The 27553-nt window shown below is 50.4% G+C and overlaps 1 protein-coding gene across 1 annotated transcript; it reads left to right on the top strand.

Annotated features, from left to right (window-relative positions):
* Positions 1-5641: 5641 nt before the first annotated feature.
* LOC122397974 (atherin-like) lies at positions 5642-25455 on the top strand. Its single transcript, XM_043397510.1, has 6 exons — positions 5642-6122; positions 13374-13550; positions 21392-21532; positions 22575-22967; positions 23543-23727; positions 23987-25455. The coding sequence occupies exons 1-6, from the start codon at positions 5657-5659 to the stop codon at positions 24575-24577; spliced, it is 1953 nt and encodes a 650-aa protein (XP_043253445.1). The 5' UTR covers positions 5642-5656; the 3' UTR covers positions 24578-25455.
* The last annotated feature ends 2098 nt before the right edge of the window (positions 25456-27553 follow it).

Genomic DNA, 27553 nt, shown 5'->3' on the forward strand with positions numbered 1-27553 from the left:
GGCCGCTGGTTCGCGTTTCCTTCGTTCGTTCGCTTCGCCTTTTCCCTTATCGGGACAAGAAAACGGAGTACATCGATGGCTGGTCGATCAGGGGTTCGGGACATTTCTTCCAAGAGTATTAGGTACGAAAATGCTAACCGAGACATGCAACCAAAAACGGAGTGCATCGGAAACTGGTTGCCCAATCGGGGTGAACGACTTCATTATCTGCCTCGTTCAGCTGTCCAAACAGACGGATAGACTAATCTCGTTAACGGGACAATGATCACCATATTTCCACGTTCGGTAGTCTAATTGCCCGTGGGTTCGTCGCGTCCTCCAGATGACTATATCCGCCGGACAAACCTCGATATTCAATAGCGAGGTTTGAAAAACTAACCAAATAAACGTAAATCGAGTTAGGTCGTGCCTAAAACGTGGAAGAATTCGTGAAAGTTTCGGCGGGCCAATAATCTCTCTCGTGCCGTTTTGAGGGGTCGTCCGACTTTAAGCCCTCGAGGGAAGCGAAAAGGTAGTTTCGTGGTCGATGGCTAAATTACTGTGACCACATCGTTTAGCAGATTCGGGAGGGCGCGAGCGAACAAATGGGCCGAAAACGGACGGGCCGCAACAACCGAATCCTAACAGGATCTTTCTGGTAGAGTAGCGGCTTAATAGCCGGCATATTGTTCCAGTGCTTTAGCTGGTTCCGCCGAATATCGAGTTTCGTGCTCTAAATGGATCATTCCCAAACTTTTCTGGCCCCGTCTCGCATAACTCGTTCAGCCCACGCTTTGTCATCGGATATAGCCCAAAAATAACACTTCGAACCGTGAGATTGCGGGCCAGCGAGTTCGCGTTACCATCCCTTAAACGACCGCTAACAATTAGGTCCAATAAAAATTATCTGTCCATTGTGCAATAGCGTTCCAATCCTTTGATTCAACTGCCTACGCTAACACGCTCTTCGCACATGGTACAATCAGCTCTGGTGTACCTCGAGGTAGCGTCCTGGAGCCCTACTTATTTTTAATATACACCTCGGACGTACCAATCGCCTTCAACACGATAATAACAACCTTTGTCGATGACACAGCTATAATGACAGTAAATGAAAACTCCCTGTATGATCCGAACACCTCCAAGAACATCTAGATCAAGCGCAACTACGGTCGTCCAAATGACGCGTAAACGCTAACGAAACCAAATCGCTAAGCGTCAAAGAAAACTACCTGCCAACCGGTTTTAAACAACGAGCCAATTCCAAGATTTGATATGGTCAAATACCTTTATGGATAAAATACAGATGACGCATCACCTTCGGCGAAACAACACATCGTACGAAAAAAAGAATTTGGAGAAACGTATCGGCTACCGATTGGATCACCGATCAGAATTCTCGATTGAAAATAGATTGCTTCTGTAGGCGATCGTTCTTGAACCTGTCCGTTCTTATGCAATTTAACTCCGGGCGATTAATAAAAAATTAACACAAAGGTTCTAATCGTTATAGCCTATTCGAAAGTTCAGTTTACGTTTGAGATAAAAGAAGCTTAAAAATTTTACTCGACGCATCGATCGAGCGACCGTTCTTTTCTTCTCTGGTCTCGAAATAGACGGAAACTTTACGGAAACGAACGAGCAGCGATTCAAAGACCAACGAACACGTTTGCATTTTCTCACCTCGTTTCTACGATCTATAGTTTGAAAATGCTACGAGGCAATGCAGCCGACTATCAAATATTTATCCAAGGAAACTGACCAAACACAGAAATTGCACAAACGATTCTGTCGCGGTGGAGACCCACGCTTCGACGATTATACTTACAGTGACGGTCTTGTGCTTTGAAATACTTAATAAATTAAACATTATTTATCGTATGAGCGTGTATGGTCGCGACTGTGTATCCCAAGACTCGTGTTACGATGATGTTTCGTTTCCAACGACAGGAACTTTCAGACCACGAAATTCGTGTACTTACTCGAGGCATCGTTACTGCGAGTACAGCCGATGGTAAAGCGTTCTCTGCAGGTGCACAGCTATTATTCGCGATATCACGGCACGACCGATGCAGAAAAACACGGCATTTTGAGATCGATATTCCATGAACCTTTTTCCAAGAGGTAGGTACCATCGATCTGCTGGTATGTGCCCTGACACGCGAGGAGCCCCTATCGTAAGAAAGAATTTGCATCGTACTCGTTACTTTCCTTGCCTCGCGTCTCTTCGATCCGACCCCGAAGATTATGTTATCCGTGGCTTTCCACCGAAAATACAAGATTCGCGTATCCGGATTCCCGCGCTTAAACGATCCGTACACGATACGATTATTCTGTACGGCAAGTCCCAATAAAATGATGACCTCGCATGATCGAGTCGTAGAAAAAGCTAGGCACGACCGTTGTTGCAACATCTCGTGACAATCCTCGCGAAAGAAACCTTAACCTTGGGGTTTTTCGATGAAAGCAACCGCCTTCTGAAAGGGTTGCGTCGATCGCGAAAACGCGACGTTGTTATGCAAAAGCAAAGCGATTAAAACCGTGATACGGACGATTGTTTCTCGTTTTTTTCGCGCGTTGGAAAAGAGTTTAAATGGCGGCACGCAACCAGACAAAATTGATGATCCTCGAGATCTCTTCGCGTGAGATCCTCGACAACGAAGTAGCTAGAAAATTGTTGCTCTTTATACGGTTTGTTGCATCTGGACTAACATCCGGGGCGAGACCTTCTCGAAACGGTTTTCCGCGAACTCTTCCCTATTTTGATCCGCGTCGCTCCCAGCGAAACGTCGAAACGATCGTGCAGCCTCTATTTGGTTATCACCCGTCGAACCGTGTCCGATAAAAAGGCGATTGAAACGGTATTTCCGTTGTTGCTTTGTGTTTTTTTAGAAACGTTAGCGAGCCGTCCCTCCGAACCTAGCAGAGTCGAACGAAATCCTACAGGTACAAATAAAACCCACGTAGAAGAAACTGTTCGCGTTCTCCACGCGACGTTGCGCGTTTCTACTATATCCGGTTCTTTACACTGCCGCCATTTTCCCATGAACCCCGACAGTTTAAACATATTCCTTCTTGTTGCTAATTACCGGGAAAAGACGATCGGTTTAAGTTTTTATAGCTTGCACGTTCCCGGAGCGAAAAAATTAAAGAGCAGCTAAAGTCGGGTCGATGGACTGCGCGTGATATTTCTTCCGCGGTATTATAGCCTGGTTATTTGCGGAATCGACGCGAACAGGTAACGCACGATGGCCAGGGAATGAGAAAGCAACGACACTTTGCCGCTAAATAGAAACGCTCGAGCATTCCCGTATTCGTGTCGAAACAACCATGGAAAACGTTCGATTTTCTTTTGCTCGTCCAGATGTCGAGACGCCAGTAAGTAAAGAACTATGTAATTGTTTGGACGTACGTAGCTTTTTCTACTATGATACGTAGGTACATTCAATCGTGTTTAACAAAAAAACGATAATAAGTTGTACTCTACTCGCAGTCCACCATAAGAAAGAGCTGCAAGCTGGTGTTATTAAACTTGATAATCAATGGAATAGCAACAAAATGAGTTGCTCGAGATAATTGGAAGGATACCTTTGTACTATGGTGTCTGTGATAGGTGGATAGATCCGAAGAATCCGACGAACGCCAAGATTCCTCGCAGGACGTTCGCTCGTGGATCATCGAACGCGAGATTCAGGTTGGAGAGCGTGTGGCGGAGGCGCGTTCGGCGTTCTCGAAAAGTAGTCGGGGTCTGTAACAATCGAAAAGAACGTGTATGAAAAAGGGACGAGTGGAAAGCCGATCCTGCGGCAGGCTAATCGTTGGAATCGGCGATTCCGGAGCGTAGCCGGCATCCGACATCGACATCCGATTTGGGAATTAATCGATCCCGTCCGCGGAAACGACAAAGACCGGAGGAGCGATTGGAAGGCGGAAGGGCGCGTTGGTTCTCGGCGGCGTGGGCGACGACGAGCGCGAGGTTGGACAGATCGGTGGGCGTCCACCCGTTCGCCCAATTGGTCGATCGAGCCGGTAATGGTCGGTGGGCGTCAGGTAAGCTCAGATGCGCGGCACGGAGTGCGCACTTGGCTGGCTTTAGCCAGGTATGTTCCATGTATCCTCGCGGTTCCCTGCTTCCCCCTTGTTCGCCGCATACAAGCTTCGACTAAACCGCTTCGTCCGTCCACCTCTCCGCGACTGCTCGTCGCCTCCTCTTCCTCCTTCTACGATCCACGGGTGCGCGCGATCGTAATCGAGGCGAGCGAGCGCCCTGCGTCTTGGAGCTAGCTAGCTCGCTCTAGCCGTTGCTCGCGTTTCTCGTCATCCTCCTCGTCCTCGACGTCCGCGTCCTCCTGTTCGTCTTCGTCAGCGGGCAGCCGCGCCGCGGCGCCTTAAATCTTGATCTCACCTCGACCGAGTGGCCGAGAGGGTGGGGGTAAGGCTAGTCTGGGCGCGCTTCGAGCCACCGAACGGAAGGCAATCTGCTCGAATCCGGCGGACCGCGAGCAGGTTACCCCATGTACTCGCGCCGCTCCGTTCTGCCTCGAAAAGTTCGTCCTTTCTCGCGCGGTTTCGATACTCGATCGAGAGTAGCACGGTGAACGGGATCGGGATCGGTATCGAGACGATCTCCTCGATCCTGTCGAGTGGCACCGAGGAACGAGCGTGGATCGAGGATCGATCGATCGATCGCGAGCCGATTCGAGCAAAGAGACTCTCGCGTTACCTTAAATCTGGATCCTAGCCTCGGGCGAGGAGTCGGTGTTCCCGCGGGGATCGACCAGGTGGGGGTAAGGCTAGTCGTTGGCGCGCTTCGAAAGCCCGAGCGGGAAGGCAATCTGCTCGAATCCGGCGGAGCGCGAGCAGGTTATCCCGTGGTCAGCGCGTTCCTCGTCGAGTCGGTTATTGGAGAAAGGAGCCGAGCCGGGACTCGGCCGGAAGGCGAAAGAGAGACGGCGTGAAACGAGCGGGAACTACCGAGCGAAAGAGATCAACCGCTGAGAAGAGGCGACGAGGCGGAGGGAGGGACGGAGAGAAGGGCATACACACGTCCATAGGTAGTCACGAGCTTCGACGAAGCGCCTGCGCTCGCGAGCACTCCTCGCCGTCGCCTCGTCGCATCGACCACGCTTCTTCTCGTCCTCTCGTGCCCGAGACCGACAACCGACAGCAGACAGCCGACGCGAAAGCTCGCGCCACGATGAACCGTGCCCGCCGTCGGCCCGTCGGACAGGATGTCATTCTGCTTCGCTAATCGGACGCAGGAAGCCACGACGAACCACGGTTCGTCGATTGCGCTCGCGCGCTCCTGCGCCAGCGCCCCCGCTACACGCCAAACAACCCCGAGAGCCTGCTACTTGTGACACTGTGTGGGTGCGCGTGCACGCGGTCCGGTCAAACGTGACTCTATTCGCCGCCGAACTTTCGAATCGAACAACAACCCCCGCGCGTGCCGAGCCTCACGGTCCACGGTCCCGGAGCCCAGGGGCTGCGCGAACCACGGGAAGATCGGGAACACGTCCGCTGAAAGTGATCGAGGTAGCCGTCGGATGCGAAAGCAGGAAGAGAAACGCCTCGAGCATACGGACGACGTAACTGCAGAAGTGGAGGCAGAGGGGGACGGCGAGGAGGAGGAGGAGCTGCTGCCCGGTGTGGAGGGGGTGGAGGTGATCGTCTGGTGATGATGATCGGTGGCGGCGTCGCGACCCCTCCTGGTACTGCCAAGTCGGCGGCTGCGATCGACAGCGAAATGGTGCAGGTCGACGGCATTGGCAGTGGTAGTGTCAGTGGCAGTGCTAGTGGTAGTGGTAGCCCCGCGACAGGCGCGACTACTACGCGTCTCACCGCTGCCAATAACGCCACCAACAACAATAACAATAACGGGGACGTTACGAACAACAACAACAACGAAGTGCACCAGGTGGTGAACTGCAGCAGCGGATCCACCCCGGCCACTGACAAGTTCTGCTGTCACGACGACGATGCCCCCGTCAGCACCGGCGTCGCGCGCCCTTGGGAACCACCCTCGCCGACCTTCTCGCAGACGAGGTCGCATCTGCTACGGGTACATCCGCCGCATCCCCATCAGCACCCGGCCGCCCACCATCATCAACAGATGACCGTGCCTCCAGTGTCTCTGATCGACGGTCAGTTCCTCGACCCTGCTTTTGCTTTTTTTCCTTTTTTCTTACGCTAGCTAGCTAGCTTTTTCCTCGACCGACGTCTCCGCGAACAACAGAGGGTTCCGTCGCCTCGAGAACCCTGTAGCCATCAGTCTCGTCGTTTAAGGGATGAAAACAATTGCTTTCCTTCGCTCAAATATGCAAAAGTCGCGAGATACGACATCGTAGTTTACGAAAGAAACAAATCTGACAAAAAAAACCGATCGTTTTTTAGGGGTGAGGCCAAAGAAACGCGACCGTCGAGGGGTTAAATTGCAACGGTCTGAAATTCCGTAATTTAATGGACGCCTTCTGAAAAGCTTGTACGCGATGTCGCCAATGATCGAGAGGGGGGGAGGGGTGGCGTCGAACGAACCGATCAGTGTCGCGCTTCGGTTCACCCGGCGAATCTGAAAATTTCCATGAAACGCGGACGAACCGCGACGGTGGCGTTGTTCGCGCGGACAGCCTCTATCAACGAGCAAAATCGCTACAATTAAATTTAATTGGACAACCGTTTGTCGTCCGTTGGCTCGCGCCACGATCGGGGATCGAGGCGGCCGTTTGGATTTTCGCGCGAAATGGCACGCAATATATTCAGAGACGGAACAACGTGCAACCGATCGCGCCAACTCTTATTCGATCCATCGGGAATGTTTTTCTGCGTAATTGCTTTCGAGGAAAAAGCACGCTGCATCTCGTGACGGCGTTGCGTGTTGTTTCGCTCGGTAGGAAGAAACCAGGCGGCACTGGTCAAAGAGAGCCGTGCATACAACTATTGTACGAGAATGCAATTTGGCGGTTGACAACGTTTCGCCAATAGAGAAAGTCTATTTTCAGTTATCGCGCCCGTAGCGGGAAAAGAATAACGAGGCATTTTAAACGGGGTTAAACGAGCGTAACGGCGACGTTTCGTGATTCTCCAGGTGTCGAGACCGTCCGGCTGGTACCCGAGGGATGATACGATCTGCCCCTCTCCGCGATCCTATCTCCTTTCGGGGGCTCTTTAACTCGCTAATGCTCGAAAAATCTCCGGTAATTTCGCCCTCGATCAAAATTGCTCGCGAATCCCCGCGAGAACGGACGCCGAGATCTCGAATGATTTTTCCGAGGACGCGATAAGCCGATGTTTATCGGCGCGACGCTCGAGAAAAATTGGTCCGAGGAGCAGCGTATCGACATTTCCATAATGCGAATCGCGCGGAACGACGTGTCTCGGGTGACCGTCGCGCAAACGACACGTAATAAACGGATGAAATAGGATTTTCGTTGCCGCGGACGCGGTCGCCGTGTTTTATCGTCAACCGATCGGCGCCTTTTTGCTCGTCGTACGTTAATTGAACGGTCCAGGGCCAGCGCCGAGTCGGAACGTCGATCTCTCGTCGTAAGGTGTCTGCGAAAACGCCTACGGAGTCGTTCTCGCGGGAACGCGACACGGGACGAAACGGCCCTCTAAACGGACCGTCGACCCTCCCACAGACACCGAAAGAATTCGCTGATAAGGCGTTCGTGGCGCGCAATCAACGCCCGAAGGATGTCGCGAGCAACGCATTCAACTACTGGTATAAGAAGAGATCCTTTCCGTGGTTTACACTTGCCGGATCAAACGACGGAGAGCTACCAGCCATACTCGTTCAGAACCGGTTTCAATGCGTCGCCAACAGTACGTCTTTTCGCGAGAAGCTGCTACTCTCGTTGAACCTTTCAATATTCGTCCGTACCGAACAGTACGGACGACTTCTGTACCCGATATGGACCACGACTCCGGATACTCGGGTACCGATAGCTCGCGCCGTTACACGAGCAACCTCCTTTTCGTTTATCAACTTAGTACAACCCAGAAACCGAACATACCGCGTTTATTAATCACCGGTACACCGACCATCATTAAATAAGATCGTATTCCATTTTTATTCGTTATCGCGGATCATATGGAGACCTTATCTCCGGAGCCCTAACGATTCGCAACGCTTCTCCGACTCTGATTATCCCAATGCCTTTAAACTCTTGTATTCTATCGCGTCTCGATTGCTGGTTGCCTGTTTGAAAACGCTAAGACCTGGAGGCGACTACGTATTACACGTAACTTAATTTGAAAACTAAGTGGCAAAGGTGGTTTTGGGTCAGAATTGACCGTTAATGGCATGACGCTTCGGCTGAGAATACACTCGAGTTTGCACGCTTCTCAATAAGCGGCGATGAATCGTCCTGACAAACGAAGTCAATCTTCGCTCGATCCTCTCCACCGTTAAACTCGACCCTGCATCGACTGAAGTCTTAAGCGCTTCATTATCAAGCCCATTAATCGTTTGGTTCTTGCTTCGTCCCGTACGGAATATCAGAAAGCAGCTTTGACGCCTTCCTCGCGAGTCTTCTCGACACGACTCGGTCCTTTTTGCGAACTTCGAACACCATAAACAGGATACGTTGTTTACATCGTTGTTACGAGTTTACAGTCACCGTAATCGAACAGAAACACGAAAGAAACTTGGCGACTTAACTTTTTTATCGATTGTTTATTACCGTTTGAGATGAAATCATCGCATACACGCGATACCATTATTCTCAGCGTGTTCAAAATGGTGCCTGATATGTTATAGGAAATTATGATTAAATATTCGAGGCACTCTGTATAAATTATATGATTCAAATACGTGGCCAGATCAGAGAATGCTTAAAAAAGTAAACAGAGACATCGAAAAAGCTACGTACGAACCTATATACGTAGTGCTTGCTTACGATATGCTAATCGTCAGATTATAAACTAGCCACGATACAAAGAATAGTAATAAAACGAAAGGAATTTAGTTCTTTGCTTCGAAACAAGAGAAAACGACCAAAAGTCTGGCTCGAACCCGTAAGAATCATAACCAGTTACGTTGTTGACAAAAACTTTCTTCTTTTCTTCGTCGAATCTTATTTTAGACGAGTTTCAGCTTGAGTTACTTACACTCTATCGTGGTTTTATCGCAGTTTCCAGCGCTATAATTAAGCTAGTAATATTCACCGCACTATTCGATACATATAATTGAGAAAACTTTTTCTTTTTTTCCCTCTCAGAAAATCTCTAATGAGCTTGAACGATGCAAAGATGTAAATTTCTTCCACTTCATTATCTCCGTATCGTGGCTATCCCCGCACTGCCAATTTCTTATTTCGCTCGGGCCTACGAAAACCGTCCCTTCCGTGAAAAGAAATACTCCTTGATTTATCCAGTTTAAATTAATGTTCGGTGTTTGATGTATGGTGCCAGGAGAAGATAGAGCCAAGTATCGAATTCACATATTTTAATACGCTGTTCGCGCAAGCAAAATAGGAAGTGACATCGTTTATAGATCGACTCGATACTCGCAGCTTCTATCCGACAGATTTTACTGCCACGCCCGGCAGGTATTCCGAGGCAGGTATCGCGGCCCGATACTTGGCAGGTACCTTCATCTGTTCGGGTCGAGGGTCGCTTTGTTTCCACCGTTTCGCTGTCCCTTCGAATCGGTATCCCCTGTCGCGACGTAACGAAAAGTCCGGCTGTCCGTCGTCGAAAACTAATTAGAATCTCGTGGAACCAACGCAGGAGCTAGTTGATTTTACTCTAAACCACCGACGAAAAGAGGGTTCGATGTACCAAAGGTTTTACGCCATCTTGGAATTTCGGTTCTCGATGGTATGGGAAATAGGAAGAAAGTATCGGGAAGGAACGTAGACTCGTTGGTATCGTTGGGCAGCAGTAACGGGTCGAGGTAATTAATAAATAACCAATTAAAGGAGGGTAATATTTGATGGAAGTATGCGCAGCTAATTGGATTCCGTGTCCATTCGTCTCCCGGCGCACGGTTTCTACTCTGTTACACGAGGATAAGCTAAGTATCTCGTTCCTATCCGGCTGAATTTATAGCCACACCCTACGCGTTTCGAGACAGGTACCAGCCGTGCCCTGTTCGCTGGCGCTCGATTTCTGCGTTCGTGGATTTTCGGATCGTGGCGACCGGTCGAGGCCGCGGCATCGAAACGAATTCGCGTGTAATTCAGTATGAAATTGATCGGAATCGTCCCGGAGGAATCTCTGGATCACGCGCCCGGCCCAGGTATCCGTCGCGGTCGTTTATCGTCGCGACGAATCTCGCCCCATTGGCCGTGTATCGAACGATTTTCATTCATTGGCCGCGTTCCACGAGCCCCCAGGGTTATTCACGGTTTCCAGCGTTTTTATATCGATTATCTATCGCCTCGCGCGAACGATCGGTCTTTTCCACGGGGCGATTTCGTGTATACGAAAAGAATATAGAGGACTCCGATGCCAGAAACTCGTTCAGAACCGGTTCTAGGCCTCGCGTCGATGCAACGACACGACGCATTTCTTTCTGTGCATCGGCTACTTTCGTTTTCACGACACCTCCGATAGCTTTGACACGAAACGAGCGCGGAATGCGCGCCGATGCGCCTTCCAGAACGGCCAGGACGCGTAGGTTTCGCCGGTCTCCGCGAAACGATTCAACGGATGCCCCTCATCTGTGCAAAGTGCTTGCTCGACCGCTCGACATCCTTTTCTCCTCCGTCTCTCTTTCCCGCCGCGAAATTGCTATCGACGTTTGTCGCACACCTTTCCGAAACCGACGCTCCTCGTTATTCCATAATTCAATTTCAGACGACTTCTGGGAAACCGCGAGATAACACTGCCGCGATTAACACTCCACGCCAGTAAATACACCGAGCAAAGTAATTACAGGATTAACTTGGTACCGTTGGGACCGATAATGTACTCGTACAAGACGTAATATCTTCTTTCCAGCACCTATTATCTCGTACTTCGTTCCAAACCCATTAAAATACACGCGGAACTCTCACTTCGCATTGTCATCTTTAAAAATCGATCGTTTTTTATTGTCGTGTACTTATTAATAATGGGTAGAGTTCATTTTAGCGACCACGGCAAGCTGAAAACTTAAAACGCACGTCTCGTTGCGATATGCCGAGGCATGCTTTATTATCTTTGGACAAATTTTATTTTGAGAACCGCGGATTTTCTACGAGCATGGAAAACTATACGTTTCCACTCCGAATCGCCCCTTTGTCGTTTTTAATAATACGCGTCGCGTACCTTGGTACATTTTAAATCAAAAGCGTTGAAACGTAATTGCGCGTTGTTGCTTCGTTAATTGCTCGCCAACAACGAAGATAACGATTCGTCGCGTGAAAGTATAGAAAAAATATACAGTGTATATTTTGCAGATCGATACAGAATGTGCTCGAGACTGGAGATACGCGTGCGAGCACGAGTACATACGACTCGAGCACCGATGTCTGTCTATTAATCTACTGCTTCTACTTGCGTTGCCGTTCGCGAACGGCGATATGCTAATTCTACCGAAGACTCCTTGCTCGAAACTTTTGCAAAACGTTGTTTAACTATCGATTACGCATTTCGTATCGTGTAAACTGGTAACAAGTGGGAGGAAAAAAAAATAGAAAGAAATGTTAGACCAGTATCGAGGACTGCTTTCAAAGGATCGAAAGATCGAGCCGCCAAGTTTCATTGATATTTTTAACGAAACCGTTCGATATCGTTCCACAACCCAGAACGTACAAACGCCCAGTATTTCTTTCGTTGTTGACGTTCGGGTTGGACCCCTAAATTGACGAAATTTGAATTCCAAATGAGAAGCGTCCCCCGGCGTTCTCGAGCAGCGTATGAACTCTCGGATAAAACAATGGCGTACTCGCGAAGGCAGCGGTGGAAATCAGACTTGGCAAAGAGTTTGAATTTATTTCTCGGCTCGGGCGGCGTCGCGATAAATCGCGGGGGTTCCGTAACGCGTCTAAGTTACTTTGTCGAATATCAGGGCCGTGTATCGTGGAGAAGAAATTACTGTAAGCCGGATAACGAGTGGCGGATATTCGCGTAAAATCCGTCCGGGGCGGTGATCGGCAATTCAGCAGGGCCGTAAAAGACTAATTAATTAAACGGGGCCCCTATGTAAACGAGCGGACGCGTACGCGCGCGCGCTCGGGCCCCGCTCGTAACCAGTCGAAACAACGCGTTACAAACGAGCCGGGGATCGGCCGTTTCTATCTACCTCCTGAATTTAATTTCCCGTCCGCGATTCCCTCCCCTGAACGACGTCCGATCGTTGTCGACGAGGCTGCGGAGAGGATCGCGCCGTTCTCCGTGGTGCCGCGGACGCGCGGAACGCTCCTCTTCGACGCCGTCGTTCGATCGTAAATTATCGTCGCCGCGGATCGTAAGAAACGTCGTTAAGATTATCCGCCCGTAAAATCACCGACTGTCCGCGTACTGGACGCTAATTACGATTATTCCATCGACCGTGAATCCTCTCGGAAATTAATTCGAGAACCGGTGGATCCACGCGCGAGAGACACCGAGTGTCGTGCGATCGTTTCGCACGATCGCGAGGATCCACAGGAGCGCTATGAAAAGTCAGCAGCCGTTGGCGAAAGAAATAAGAAAAAAGAAACGCGCTCGATCTGGTTTTCGTAAACGCGAACTGTCCGTCGCGACACCCTTTTCGATCGCCTCCTCTCGTGTTCGCACCCCGCCACCACACCCCTTCGGGGAAAGATACGATCGGCGCTCGAGGCTCTCGAAGTAAGGCTCGCCGGGCGAAAAATGGATCGCTCTCAATACCGTGGTCCGTTCGATCGTAAATCCTCGCCCTCCCCCCTCTCTCTTTCTCTCTCTTTCTCTCGGTCTCGGTCTCTTCACCGGCACGAAACGAAACGTCGCCGAGATTAGCCGCCTATAAAATCACGAGGAAGTCGCGAACCGCTCCCGAGGTGTCCTTCGAGGAATTACAGAGGGTCTTCGCACCTCCGCGTGATTAATCGCCGCGATTTCGCCGGGCAGATGCGACGGTTCGCAAGCTCGATATCCTCCGTCTCGAGAGATCGCATCGAGACGAGATCGCGTCCCGTCGCCGCCGGCTCGAGTAATTTAAATTAATTCGCTCGATTATGCCGCCACGTTCGCGCGATCGCTTTCGACACGCTCGTTATGCCCGCCTTTAACACGAAACGAACCGCTCGATTTTCTGCCCTGGAAAAACTACCCGAGAATCCCTGATCCGTTGCTGGTCTCTTTTTAAGGGGCCCTGGGGTCCTATGTACCCCGATCGCAAGAGACGTTGGTCGAGATCTTGTTAGAGAAACTATGGACGAAGACAAACTAGACCCATTTAACGTATCGATAGGCAATAATTGATCGCGTTGTCGTCGTACTTTCAGGCGTGAGCTTGCAGAACTGTACCGCGGGACCATTTGCCAGCGGTAATGGCGGCGGAGCCAGTCGACAACGATTGCTGGAGCTGTCGCACGGATTAGGAGCCCTTAGGCACTACAACGACCTGGCCAACCACGTGCTGTCGTTGAATCAACAAGGTGCCGTCGTCACGAAACTTTTGGGTAAGTTCCCGATACGTTCGTACCGTTACATTCTCCGTACCCTTCGTGGCTTCCGGGTGCAAGCCGTGTTCTTCTCGAAATAATCTCGGAACCGTACTATAATTAATCACCGTCCCGCGCGAAACGATAGCGCGTGCTATCTTTAATTTCGCAAAAATGACGTGGGATTCGTTGCGATAACTGCAGCGAGTAGATATTACGACGCGGGAAGAAGGAAACTGGTATTAAATCGGGCCGTCCTCGCTGATTGATCGCCCGCAGTTGCCAGAGCAAACAGATAAATGCCGAAGATGAAGTAGTTTGTTTAGAAATTACTCGGTGGATCCGCGGTACAATTTCCATCGCGTTAGAAATCTTAGAAAGGAAAAGCGACGGTCGACGATGAGGCATTTTTCTAAAAGGTCACGACCTGCGCCTGACAGCCCCAGACGGTATTAACCGTAAAAAACCCCGAGTCGCGAAAGCCTCTGCTATAAGAATTAGTATGGTTCGTAGGCGGTTATTTATTAAATTAAATATCAGCTCGTGCCACGAGTCTTTACGTAATTCACCGTGCAAACTTTTGATACGACCAAAGTACGTCCAGGCCTACGCGTTTGAACGTCGATCGATTCGGAACGACGGACGACGAGTTACGATAGTTTTCGATTCGAAACACAAACGTAAGGAAAATTCGACTTCCGATCGAACGCGACTGGATCCGCGAACCGATTGGAAATAACTCCGACGCGTTCGTTGTAGTACATATAAACAAGTTTCTTTGGAAGTCAGTGTACTAGCTCTTTTTCGAATTCTATAAAGGGAGAACACGCCACGACCAACTGCTACGACTATCGACAAAGTTTATGATACCATTTACCTACTCCGATGCTGAAGCGACTTTTTGCGAAACAAGAACTTTAACGACTTGGATGCTTTGAAATCGACACTGAACGAGTTCTTGAAGATGAACCAACCGAAGTCTATCAAAGTCACGTCGATAAATTAATCTAAAAATAAGAAAGAGTCGCACGACAAGATGGCCGCCCCGCGAACGATTAACGCGATTTCTGCGATACGTACATTACGAAAAAATGGCTATAAGCTGCAGGCATACGACGCTCGCTCGATTCAGTAAAATACCCAATCGACGTGGGCTGAAATATTAAGTTTGACGGTACTTTCCTGTTTTGTCGGATATTATATGCTTATCCAGGAATTCGAACAAACTCAGGAATACCTATTATTTTTCTTTTGGTTGAATTACACTGTAAAATACTTGTCAGCCTGCTTTTCTTTTGAATAAAAATATTTAATAACGCGGAGCATATGTGACAATGAAAGAAAGACACATACATCTTTTTTAAGCATCGGAAGAAGATTACGATCGGACGATCCTTTGCTTAAAAATCTTACTCCGACAACAATGAACGATCGCTTCTAACCCTGACTACATTTTTCAACGGTTCTTTTCACGCTTTAGCGAACGTTACGTAGCCTTAAAGTTTGTAATCTCTTTTTAGAACCCCTATATTCCGATACTAGACGCAGAGAGAGAAAAGTTGTCGGTAGTCTGGATGGCTGGATCGGTGGAACAGTCTTTTCGTGTGGCACACCTAATACTATCCTGTCGGTTCTCTGTAATTTGAAAAGTTGGAAAAAAACTTCAACCGAACTAAGGTTAACTGCAGCAAAATCAACCCCTCTTTTGTTCCACGGTAAAATACCTAGTAGCGGCGACAGCTCGCTTCTTCTTCGCGCGAACAGTGCATTATGACCGCGCGAAGAAACATGGAAGTCAGAACTTCCGAACAGCTTTGCTCGTTGTGCGCTCGTATACGAGCCGTTCCAACGTCAAATCGATCACTTTTGTACCTCGAAGCCAGCAATTTCTGTTCTGTAAATTTCACACTGTGGTAAAATCTAAAATAAATTTAAAATAACTGTGTCTGTTATTCTGTGATCTTTTCCCTTTCGATCTGAACCTTTTGATCCACGAACGCTCGGAAACTACGGTCGAAACGCGATTGCAAAATGAGCAGTGCGCAAAGCCGAGCAACGCGCGCGAAATCAGTTACGCCGCCGCTCGTGCTCCGATCGTCGCAAAAACGAACCGCTCGAAATCGGAAAAACAAACGAACGACTCGAGACCCGCTGGCGAGATCGGTGGCTATTATTTCCCTGGACGTCGAGCAATTATTCGCTCGTAATTGCATCTGCGCCCCTTCGTTAGACTATCCGGTCGATCCAAAGATATCGTTTTAATCGCGTCTAATGCGCCGCAACGCGGAAGCGACCGATCCGCTCGCAGCCTCCTTCGAACGCCTGCAATTATTCCAGGTGCCTCTTCAAGAATTTTTGCCGATCTACGTTCGTACTGTACGGTTTTTCGATTCGATACGAGTCCGAGAGCACCTTCCTTCTGCAGTTCGTTTTAGAAAAGTGCATACGAGTTTACGAGTCGGTCTGAAATTTTAATCCGTGGCTCTGCTGCAAGCCTCTCGACTTCAGCTCCGCGTTTGTTCCTTAATCCGCGTTTGTTTTAGCGAGAGAAAGCGCAAGCCAGCAACACGGTGTCTACCAAGCGGCCAGTATGTCAAGGAAACGAAAAAGTATCGACGGCTGTCGATGCAGATAGATTTCATTGGCAGCGAGCAGACCGGCAAAGGTCGGGCGCTTATTTGTTAAAACGCGAGAACACGGAGACCCAGCTCGCGACAGCATGGTAGATCGAAAAGGATGCTTTCAAACTCAATGATCGTACATTCGTCTTCATCGTTTACAACTGGAAAATTTCTCAAGACTTTGAATCGAAGATCTTTCGATGCGCATCAAATTTAAATTCGCGTTCAGTTCAAACGCGTGGACGTTAATCGGCGTTGGTCGATGTCCGATCTGACGCGAAGAACGTAGGCAAGATTGGTCGGTATATTCTAAACGGTTTGCAGGGGAAACGAGAAACGCGTCGCGTTGGCACGAGCGAGGAAGAAACAACGAGCGAAGAAACGACGCTCTTTCGAGCTCGTTAGGCGGTCGAGATTAACTAGTAACGGCCGTTTCTTTCGCGCGTAAAACATCAGCTTCGCCGGTTCGCGGGTTCTCAAATAACTCGTCGATAATTTCCTGGATCCTTTGATGTTCCGTGTTCCTGGCTCGGCGTATATTCTCACGGAAGTTATCGCCAGTTGCGGACGTTTTTACGCGACACCGACAAGACGCAGGACGCAATAATCTAGGACATTACCGTCGAACATCAAAACAGAATTTAAAAATTGTAATTGCCGGTGATTGGGACCGAGAAATCGAGAACGACGAGACACAACGCGGAGGAAGGTTCGAAGGAGAACATTTTCCAATCGCGAAAATCGTATTTCCTTGGGGGAAATCTCGTTTTCCTGGGTGACCGTGCGTCAATCGACTAACGAGTTCCTACCAAGGCTGAAAATATACGTTGGTCTCGATCGCTTGCAAATGTCAATAGCTTCCAGAAACTGGGGAGTCTGCGGTTCATCGATCAAGCTCAACGTTCGAAGCTATTCTCGACTTTCCTGTTCGCGGGTACTATAGCCGGGTGGAATCGGCGCGCACGGTGCTCTGAATTCCAGCAAAGCGGAGTGGTCGATCGCGGTCACGAAGGAGGAACGTTTTATCAGCGATCGGGGCGGATAGGCGAGTGCGAGTTCGGCGCGGCGCAGGTGTGAAACGATTCAGGGGAAAATATGGTCCGGTCGTGGAGCGGCGTCCGTGCGGACGGGAGCTCGGCTCGGTCCGCAGAGGAGGAAGAAGAACGCAGAACGTGGCTGGTCAGAGCAATAAAAAATGGAGGCGAGCCACCGAGCATCGGTGGAACGCCGGGTTTCTCTCTTTCTCGGGTGGCTGCTGGCTGGCTCGGTCCTCGTTAACTTTACGAGCCGCTCGTAAAAATACCGTTCGGCCTGCTCTCTCGGCTCGCCAGTAATGTCTTCATCTCCACCGGATACAGACTCCTTAGGCGTCCCGAGGTGAATATAATGTACCATAATCGACCGGCCAATTACTTAACAGCGGCAAACAATTAATCCACCGGCACCATCCGTGGTCCCTGGCCGCGCTGGTACCGATTCCTCCCCGATGTGGAATCTATTTCCCTCGATCGCCGGGGACACACGCTCGTTTCGCCGATAACCGTACGCTGGGCTCGCGAGCGTCACGGTTTTATCGACTCCCCGCATTCGTCTTCCGCCTCGCGAGCCCACGACGACGGACAAATTCAACGAGACAGATCTCGCCGCTCGAATGCACACCGTGTGCATATACCGACCGGGTGTGTTCCGCGAACGAGCTCTATCAGCGCACAATAAATTTCGCCAAACCCCAGAGAAGAATGTAACGCTCCGCGGCCGATATCGTCTAATTTCCTCGCCGCTGCGGTGCCCCGATAATTAATTCCGCCGCTCCGCTATCGGTCTTCTTATCCACGCGCAACAAGATCGATCGCCGCGATCCTCCGCGATGAAAATAACCAACGAGAGAACGGACGAACGAGTCGAACCTGCACCACACGACCGTCCGCGGTACGCTTTTGTTTCGAACGACCCCCACTGCCAACGGGGGCCTCTCTTCCTACGTCGTTAGGCCCATTTTCCATCGTGACTCTTCTCTCTATTAATTTTACGAAATTTCAAGACCGTTGGGTTTCGGTTTTGTCGAGAAAGAGAAGCCTCGTGCGGGTCGAAGGCAGAAAATTACAATAAGAATCAGCTATATTCGAGCAGCTTTAATATATGGAACGAAAATGATTCCCCTCGAGCGATGATTTTTCTTTGCCGTCACGATACGAAACGAATGCGTCGCGGCCTCGAGATCCGACGTCCGACGTCCGTTAGTCCGTGTTTGGCCGGGGCAAGGATGTAGCCAGTAGGCAGAGGAATCGCAGCTTCGTGCAGTTTCTTTCATTAAATGGGCCTGTCTCGAAAACGTTCCGTAAACGAGCGGAGAGCGGCGTGCACACTTGCACGCGGGACAAAGTGTAGAAGCACAGAGAATGAAAACTAGAGAGAGACAAAGACGAACGAGGAACGAGGAGAGGAGACACCGGGTCGAAGCAAGGAATTTGCTCGAGGCATGGATACCTATTAGGTGGGTACATCGTTTATACCCGGCACGCACTTCACCCGTGGGAGCGCACGCGATATCCTGCCGACTTTAGCCGTCATTATTGTTATTAATAATAGTACGTAACGACCGATAATTGCTCAAGTCTGCCTGCGCCTCTGGTTTCCATTACCTTGCCAGCGTCGTCCGTTTCGAGGACTCTCCCGCGGGCGTTTCGAGTCCACGGAGACACAATCGACCTTTGGGACCACTGTGCGACGCAACTGTCCGCGATTACCAACCACGATGACCTATACTTTGTCCAACGAGACGAGACGCCAAGCAAAAGGATCGAACGTCGATATTAACGGTCGTTAAACAAAGACGGAACCACGTACACGTCTCCTGTCTCGTCTCGTCGGGCAAAATATAGAGGTACAACCCTTCTGTTGTTCGCAAAGACAAACTCGGGGAAACAGAACCTTCGTTGGACTGTCCACTGTTATTCGGTCATCCTAAAACTTTGATCGACCAATGTACGAAAAGTAGGCGCGTTGTACCGTTCAATGCATTTCCTCGCCGTTTGTTGGTCTTCGTATTTACGCGTTCACGTAATACCTGTGCGTCTCTGACGCACAACAGCTTTAGCGTAGCCATCGTCGATAATGATACCGCGAAACCTTCTACAATTACTTGGGTCTCGTTGCGCCTGCAACCTGAATTATGCAGTCAGACTCGTCCGCTTCGAGCGTCGGCTCTACCCGGGGAATTGCAACCCGCAGAAGCTAGAACGAAGGGTGAAGTAGTAAAATCAATGATAACCGACGCGAGCCGGCCACGGAAGAAGCGTCAAAGCGAAGCCTGCTCGCGGCTTTCCGCAATCTCGAGTCGCGTATCGCGATCTTCGACGGCTGGCGTCGGAAAATTGCGTCCCGATCGCGATGCAACGACCAAGGAACTCCGCCATCTTTTGTACGAATGTAGATAGTCGGAGTCGGAGTCGCGGAAGAACGCTATAAGAGGGTAAATTTACGAACGAAAGAAGCTAAATCCGAAACGGTTGGTCGGAACCGGATGATGGTTTACGGTTCGGATAAACGCGACCGAAAAGGAGAAAGAGAAAACGAGGTCGTTAAATTTGCGCGAGCTTTCGACTTTGAACGTTCGGTCCCGGGGACGATTAGCTAATCCGAAGGGGCCCGAGGCGGCGCACTCGCACTGGGAGAGGCGAGAAACGTAACAAAACAGCATGGCAGCCTGAACAAGTATCGGAAACGTTACACGGGCGTCTATTCCGCGATCGGCTCATATTAGATATCTCTGATTATCGCATGCTATCGCATGCCGGTATCGTTTCACGCGCTAAGCTTCTAATGACTGCGCCGTGGGTCCGCCCAGACACGATAGGATTAGTATCCGGTGTCGAGAACGTATGCTCCGCGAGATTTCAACGAAGGATGAGCCGGTATCGTTTTGTATCTCCATTTTGTCCACGGGGAAACTCGACACTTTCTATCCGAATAATAAATGTCGAGCAACGGAATACCTGATTATTCCAAACAAGACGTTACTCCTCGTAAGATAATACACCTTTAATAATATTGTATTTAAACGACGCGTTCGTGCCGTGTCGTCGTTTCGAGAACGAATCCTCCGGACTATCGTGCGCACGGGGAATTCCTTTGGCAACGGGTATCATTATTGTTTTTCGAGAAGTCATTCGCGTCGGATGACTAGCCTATTAGCCACGAGTCACGAAAACGTACGGTCCGCGTTCGTTCTAGCATTTTCCAAACGCATTGTTCGTCAGCCTGGCTATTTCAGCAGTGACTGCACGTCGCATAGTTCGCGTTAGAAAACCGTTACACTCGATTTAGCGTTTAAAGTTTAAACCAGAAATTGTTACCGTAGCTTTTGTACGCGTAACGTTCATCTTTCTCAAAAAGTACAGCGAAATAAATTATGAAAGAAAGTATACTTTAATTAAAGTTACTGGGGGGGAAGTAATAACCTTCTCTCGCGTTAATCACGAGATTAATTTTCGAAAATAACTCTACGGTCGATGCAATAATCGATTCAGCGTACCGTGAATAGACGCACCGTCTATCACCTTTTTCGAACAATGGCGCCTGTTTTGAGGAGGTGATTCAACGACGATGACAACATCGAACATGGATACATGGAATTCTTAACGTTCGAAGAACTAAAACGATATTGCACAACTGCTTTCAGAACGATGCCAAAGACCATATGCGCCGGTCATTATGAAAGTGGCCAGAGTCGTATATTCAAACGTTCGCGTTTGACCATACTTCTATCATCGCGTATATGGAAAAAAATGGCTTAATTAATATTTTCCGAGACACTCCACGACTCGCAAAACTGCGACTTTTGGCTACCCAATGCGCAAAACAACCTGTGCAAATGTTTGAAGAGATGTCGCGAAGCTGTTTTCAATTATATTCGCAGTTAACAAATTAAAAGTTTTAGATTCATTCGTAAGGCAACTTTATACTTCGTTCCATAATCTACAAGTGAAGGTTTTAGACCAAAGTTTCAGAACGAATCTAAATCATTTACTCTGGCGTGGTACCTATCTCGAACATTGTCATTAGATCGAGATAATCGCGATTTTTTTTAATTTCGAGAGGTTTGGTCCGACGACGACTTCGAACGCGACACGAGGCACGTAAAGGCGACACAGTATCGCCGTTTATGAGCGATTTTATCGCCAACGAGGAGTATTGCCAAAGCAACGCGTCCTTGAAGCTTGATCTAACGTGTTCCAGGTACGCTACGCCCGCCAGGTTTGATCGGTGGCAGCAAGCCAAAAGTCGCGACGCCGGCCGTCGTCGCGAAGATCGAGCAGTACAAGAGGGAAAACCCGACCATCTTCGCGTGGGAAATTCGGGAGAGACTCATCTCCGAAGGTAAGCAACATCCTTCGTCACATTTTACGATAGGTTCGATCGAGAAACCGAGAAACGACGCATCGAAATAGCGCGTTGAGCGGTAAGAACGCGATAGATTAGCAAGTTGATTTGTAAAGTAAGGGATTTAGACACTCCAGTTTCGAAGGGAGATTTTTCAAACGATTCGCGGCTACGTCAACGCGTTCGGGTTCGTTAAAGGTTTGTTCGGTTTTGTAATTGCCCGTAAACCAGCGAGCAAACTTGTCGTTCAATTATGTTGCGAGCACAATGTGGTTGTTGCGCCGGTGCAAATCGTCCGTAATAATAGTCGCATGTGTCCGGGAACAATGTACAATTGTAAGGTAGAATCAAGAAACTCTACCACGGCCTTGTCCACCGACACACTTTATTCTTTTCAAAGCGAGCATCGACGCGTCCGGTCTCGCTTTACGTGCTTTCGTGCGATCAACGGTCTTTTCTTGACGTCGTCTATTAATTATCCAAATTCGCATTTACGTTCATCCCACGTTGCAGGAACTCTCTCGTTAAAGGCGTGCCGTAGCGTCACCCGTGCGCGATTTACATGAAAATTACGAGCATTCGGGAACGTAGAAAGCACCGGATGCGAGACGTATCGTTTGTCAATTTCAAAAGATCGAAATCCTGGAAACATTATGTAAGAGACGACGCGCGAGGCACGATACCTATTCCGAAGGAAGTCGAACGACACGAATCGAATGTAACGTTTTGTACGCCGTTTAATATTGTCGGTTCGGCACGTTATAAGAAAGAGACGAAGACTAAATTTGTTACAAAGCCAACGGAATTTGAATATTTATACTCAGCTCGTAACGAATACTTAACCAGGGTCTAGAAATTTTCACCATCTTTGTAATGGAATTTCTGGCCGGGAAAACGAAGCTACTTTTCTCTATTCTTTCTCGCCAGCCTTTGCAATTTGAAACGTTTCGATTAACAATGCGACGGCTTTGACCGATACGAAAGACAACAGAGCATAAACGAGACCGTTCCAGAAGAAGCACCCCTCTGTACTTTGCAGGCGTATGCAGCAACGCGACGGCGCCGTCAGTGAGCAGCATCAACCGAATTCTGCGTAATCGCGCGGCGGAACGCGCGGCCGCGGAATTCGCGCGTGCAGCCGGATACGGTTTGTACGCCGCCGGTCCGCATCCGTACTTCAACAGCGCCCATCAGCATCCGACGACCAGCCACCATTTGCCCGCCGGCTGGCCAGCGCCGGGAGCGGCGGGCCATCCTTGGATGTTGCCGCCGTTGGCTACCGGAATCTCCGGAGCAGCTTCCGCTCTGCTGCTGCCCCCGTCCTTGAGCCCAGGAGCCGCAGCTGCCGCGGCCGCGGCCGCTTCCGCCTCGGCGGCGGGCACCACGGACCACTCCTTGCACGCCGACGCGATCGCTCGAGGATACTTGCAAGGTGATCACCGATCCTCCTATTATTACCTTCGGAATTCATCGTTATTGCCCCGCCAGGATAACGCGACGACCATTTTTCAACTTTTCAACACCGACAGTCTCGCGAATGCTAACTTTTCAACCCTCTGTTGCTGTTGATTTTCTACATGGCGAATCTTTGAAACTTTATACATTTGATCGAAATATTCTACGCGATTCAAGACGGTGTACTAGCTGATTCGCGGAGAAATACCTTTCGCGATAGTTCGCTCGCACATTGTGTCGATGCACGCGTGTGTCGCAAGAATCTCCTTCCGCCTCGATACGATGACTGTAGACAATGAAATATCGCGTCGTTTGCGTCATCGCGATGCAAAATTCAAGCTTCGCGAAAACGATGCGTCATACGTGCCGGTCTAATGCTCGGAGCAAATTCGTCGTTCGTTTCGCGCAGCTCGCGAGTCATTCGACGTACCGGGAAATGGGGCATTGATTGCGACGAGTAGTTCGAAGCATAATGATTCGAACGGACGGTGAATAGGTCGCGTAGGAGCCGGACCGTAGGGAAGGTAGTAGAAAAAGGGTTTGTCTGTACAGACGGTGACGGTGACGACGGAAGTCTGGACGGTTCGGAGCAGCCAAAGTTCCGGCGAAATCGCACGACGTTCAGCCCGGAACAACTGGAGGAGCTCGAGAAGGAGTTCGAGCGATCTCACTATCCTTGCGTGTCTACGCGCGAACGGCTAGCCTCGAAGACCTCTCTCTCGGAAGCTCGTGTGCAGGTGAGGATCAATTCCATCCCAGATATCTTTCTCGGAGGGCTAGCACGTTGGTTTCGCAAGGGCACGTTCTCGACCGGGGTTTCCCTTTCGTCTCGTCCCCCGTGGACGTTTTTTCTGGGGCAAACCGACGACGGAGCGAACACGCCGTAGAGCGCGAGCGTCGGCGTCGCAGGAGAATACGCCCGTGCTTCGCGTGCAGCCCCCCGAGCCTTAGAAATTTGATCACGAGCCTTCTAACGACCTAACTCGTGACTCTTAGGTTTGGTTTTCCAACAGACGGGCAAAGTGGCGTCGTCATCAGCGCATGAACCTCTTAAAGCGTTCGCCACCGCCACCTCCGCCGCCGCCACCGCCGCAGCAGCAGCAGCAGCCACCGCCGCCGCAACAGCATTCCGCATCCGGTATGGAAATAAACCGTACGTCAAGTTGCTCGATCGCCGGCATGGGCGGCGAAAGTAGCGCGTTCCGCGCGGTCGTCACCAACTCCTCGTCGAGAGAGGCGGCCGACAGAAACGAGAGGATCGAGAGGGTCGAGCCGGTGGCGAAGCAGCCCGAGAGGAAGCCAAGCGCCTTCAGGATGATCAGTCAGCTGGTCGGGGACGACTCGCCGAGCATACCGAGGCCCTCGAGCCCGACCTACGACCACCAGAGGCACGGATCGAACCTGGCGACAGGACTCGTCCCCGAGTCGACGAACAACGAGGACTTTGAACGCGCCGAGGACGAGGAGGACGACGAGGAGATCGACGTCCAGGACTCGGACCAGGACGTTCCTTCATCGCCGACCGTCGCCTGGCGGGATCACTGGACGGATCAGCAACCGTTGGAACTCACCAAGCACGATCGTTGATTTCCGTCGCGAGACCCCACCGAATTTCGAGTGCACGCCGGGGGAAAAAACGTTGAACGAAAAAACTCTCGATTCGTTTCCCGTAGATCGCCGCGGCGGACCGTCGAGCCACAAACTCGCGCGGTGCAACGAACTCGAGCCGATCCTGGAATTCGAACGCGGACACTGCGTCCCGCTGGAAACCAGCCAATGAACCAGCGTCCGATCGAGGAATCTCATTGAAGAATGGCGGCGAACGGGAGAGCCGTCGTATCGTTTGCTTAATGTCTCCTACTCTTCTTTCTTATCGGCGAGATCCCGTAAATCGTCCCTAGTACCCATGCAGCTACTTACTACGATTACGGCCCATTTATTACGATTAAGATTACGCTAAGTGCTACGAAGAAACGTTGCGAGGAACGACGAAGCCCAATAATATCCACCTGGATCGTCGATTTTTAGATAGGTAATCAATTGCTTGTCCCGATACCTACGATTGGCTGTTCTTCCGAGTGGTGCACGGACACTTTGGTTTCGGGAATTTAATAGTTTCCGAGATATTGCGTTAGGTTTTTTTATTCATAGTGTATCGTGAACCGACAAAATTATAATTTTACGCGTGTTTGTTAGTGTTTTGGAAATTATTAAATTTTACGTTTTGGCATCCAATCGGAAGAATAACCGGTAGAGTTTACACGCGGCGTGGTTTCCGTTTGCTCGAGACGGCAAAGAAAGACAGTGCTCGAACCAATTCGGAAGCTAGTCTTAGCCGAATCATTATTGCCACGGATAATGCGTTGCCTAGGGCACTGTATAGATAGGAGTAGACGCGACGACGATAAATCCTGTAAGCAAACTCTGTTAAAGCGACTTTTATTTAAATGAATTCGTTTGTAAATACCCACAAGGCTTTAATAATGGTCATTTACGATCCAACACGACTCGAAGACGGTTCAAATTCACACCCACCCTATCCCCCCTCGGCGATCGTTCCATGATCCCCTCCTCGAGCTGATTCCTCGTTCTCGTAGAGTTTCGTAGGATCGTGGTACGGACCGGGGTACACGGTTCTCAACGAAGCAATTCGTAACTTTTGAAGCGTGTGCGAAACGAGGCGCGAGGAGGGCAGAGAGGACGGGCGAAAGGCTCTCGTCGACGATTAACTCGAATCTACGGTTTCGTCGGGCTCGCAAATAAGGAATCTGCGCGCGAAACTGGTTTCTCGGGCGACACTCTTTCGGGGCACGGGTGGAATCGGTCGTTGGCGGACAGCACGAAAACACCGGATCCACCGACATTTCGGATATCGTGGTCCCCGTCAGCGGTTAACGCGACTACCAAATTTATAACCACGCTCGAGCCGGGGATGCGCGCACGGCCGAGTGAAAAAACGACCGAACGGAGGGACGAGGCGGGGCAAGGACCAGGGGACCGTGCGACCAAAAAGGTACACGATCGCGTTTGTAATTGAAACAAAATTGCCAAACGCTCTCTCGCCGTCCCCGGCCGTCCAGTTTCTCTCGTTCGAGCATCTTTGTCCGCGGTAGCCGGGTGACTCGTACGCGGGATTCGAGGGCATAATTTCGCGCAAACCGGAGACGCGAGAAAAAAACCGGCTCGCGGAGATCCGTCGAGAGGAGATTACGAGCGGTGAAATCGTCGGACAATAGAGAAGAAAAGAGAGGAGGAAAGCGGGATGAAGGGTAAGAGCGTCGTACAAAAGGCGGCGGAGGCGATACGCCGCGCGGAGAGAGGGTTCGACGTTATTGTAATGCGAACAAACTTGCGAAAGGCATTAACACCGGTGGTGGGTGAGGATCGTTCGGCACTCCCACCGTAAAAGAAAGAACAAGGGACGACCGAGCGAGGAGTCGAGCACACGCGGGAAACGGGGTGGCTCCGGGGGAGAAGCCTCGAGGAGGTGGAGGAAAAGGTGAGGAGAGGAGAAGGACTCGGTCGAACAGAAGGAGGGATCGTCGAACACATTCAGGCAGTCAGCCAGGAGAAACGAGAACGTAACAATTACTATCTGAGACCGATCGGTGCGGTAAGATTAACGATCTTACTCGTACCGGGCACGTCGGGGCCCGTCTTAGCCGCGATTGCTCATGGGAAGAGCGTGGGGCCGACGTTAAAGTCACCTCCTCCTTTGCTCAATGAGATATTGCCTGCCGAGCGTAGCGCACCTTTCCGTGCACGCTGAATCGCGCGCGCTTCCCTTCCTCTTTATCTTTTTCGCCTTCCACGCTACGCGACCGCGTACCGACTGCCTCCAGAAAAATGCCCCCGCGATAAGCCCTGCACGCACCGACCGCAGACGCTTTTCTGATTACGCCTGTCCTGCGCCGCGACTCGATTTCGGTCGGTCGACCCCCTCGGGGACTCGGCGAAACAATAATTTACGATGTCGGGTTTCGAGCAGCGAGAGTCAGAGACTTTCGAAAAACTAACAACTAACGCAACCCTCGGGAGAGAGAGAGCAAACGCCAAAAACGCGCGACGCGGAGACCCAAAGTGCGAGCGGATGTGGAGAGCGCAAGGGGTGGGAAGGTGGGAGAAAAGGGTGGCACGGTCCAGCCATAATACGCGAGAAATCGTGAATTAGTGAGCGTCTTTTTGAGCGAGAGAGCGGACGAAGGAAAGGAGTGCCCGATGATTTCTCGCCCAATTAGAGTCGACCGGGCTATAAACTTCTTCGCGGATAAGATAGGACCTCGGTTTTCTGTGTTCCGTCCGAGCTGGAAACGGGGAGGTTGGGGAGAGATTGGGGTGGGGAGGAGCCGTAATGTCCCGCTTCAGCCCGGAAGCCTTCCAGGTCGCATATAGGCCGGGAATCCGTGGCCGTGTGGGAAAAAGATAGACACGACCGTACGAGAGAGAGGACAGCGAGGGTGTCAGGGGGAAGACCGAGGCAGAAGAGTGTACCTGAGCATTGGGACGGAGCTAATTGGCTCGTCCACTGACCATTGAAACCGCCGTCCTGGTATCGTCTTCGAT

Source organism: Colletes gigas, unplaced genomic scaffold, assembly GCF_013123115.1.
Source record: "Colletes gigas isolate AHSC1104 unplaced genomic scaffold, ASM1312311v1 Colletes_gigas_Sc00010, whole genome shotgun sequence".
In the NCBI taxonomy this organism is placed as follows: Eukaryota; Metazoa; Arthropoda; class Insecta; order Hymenoptera; family Colletidae; genus Colletes; species Colletes gigas.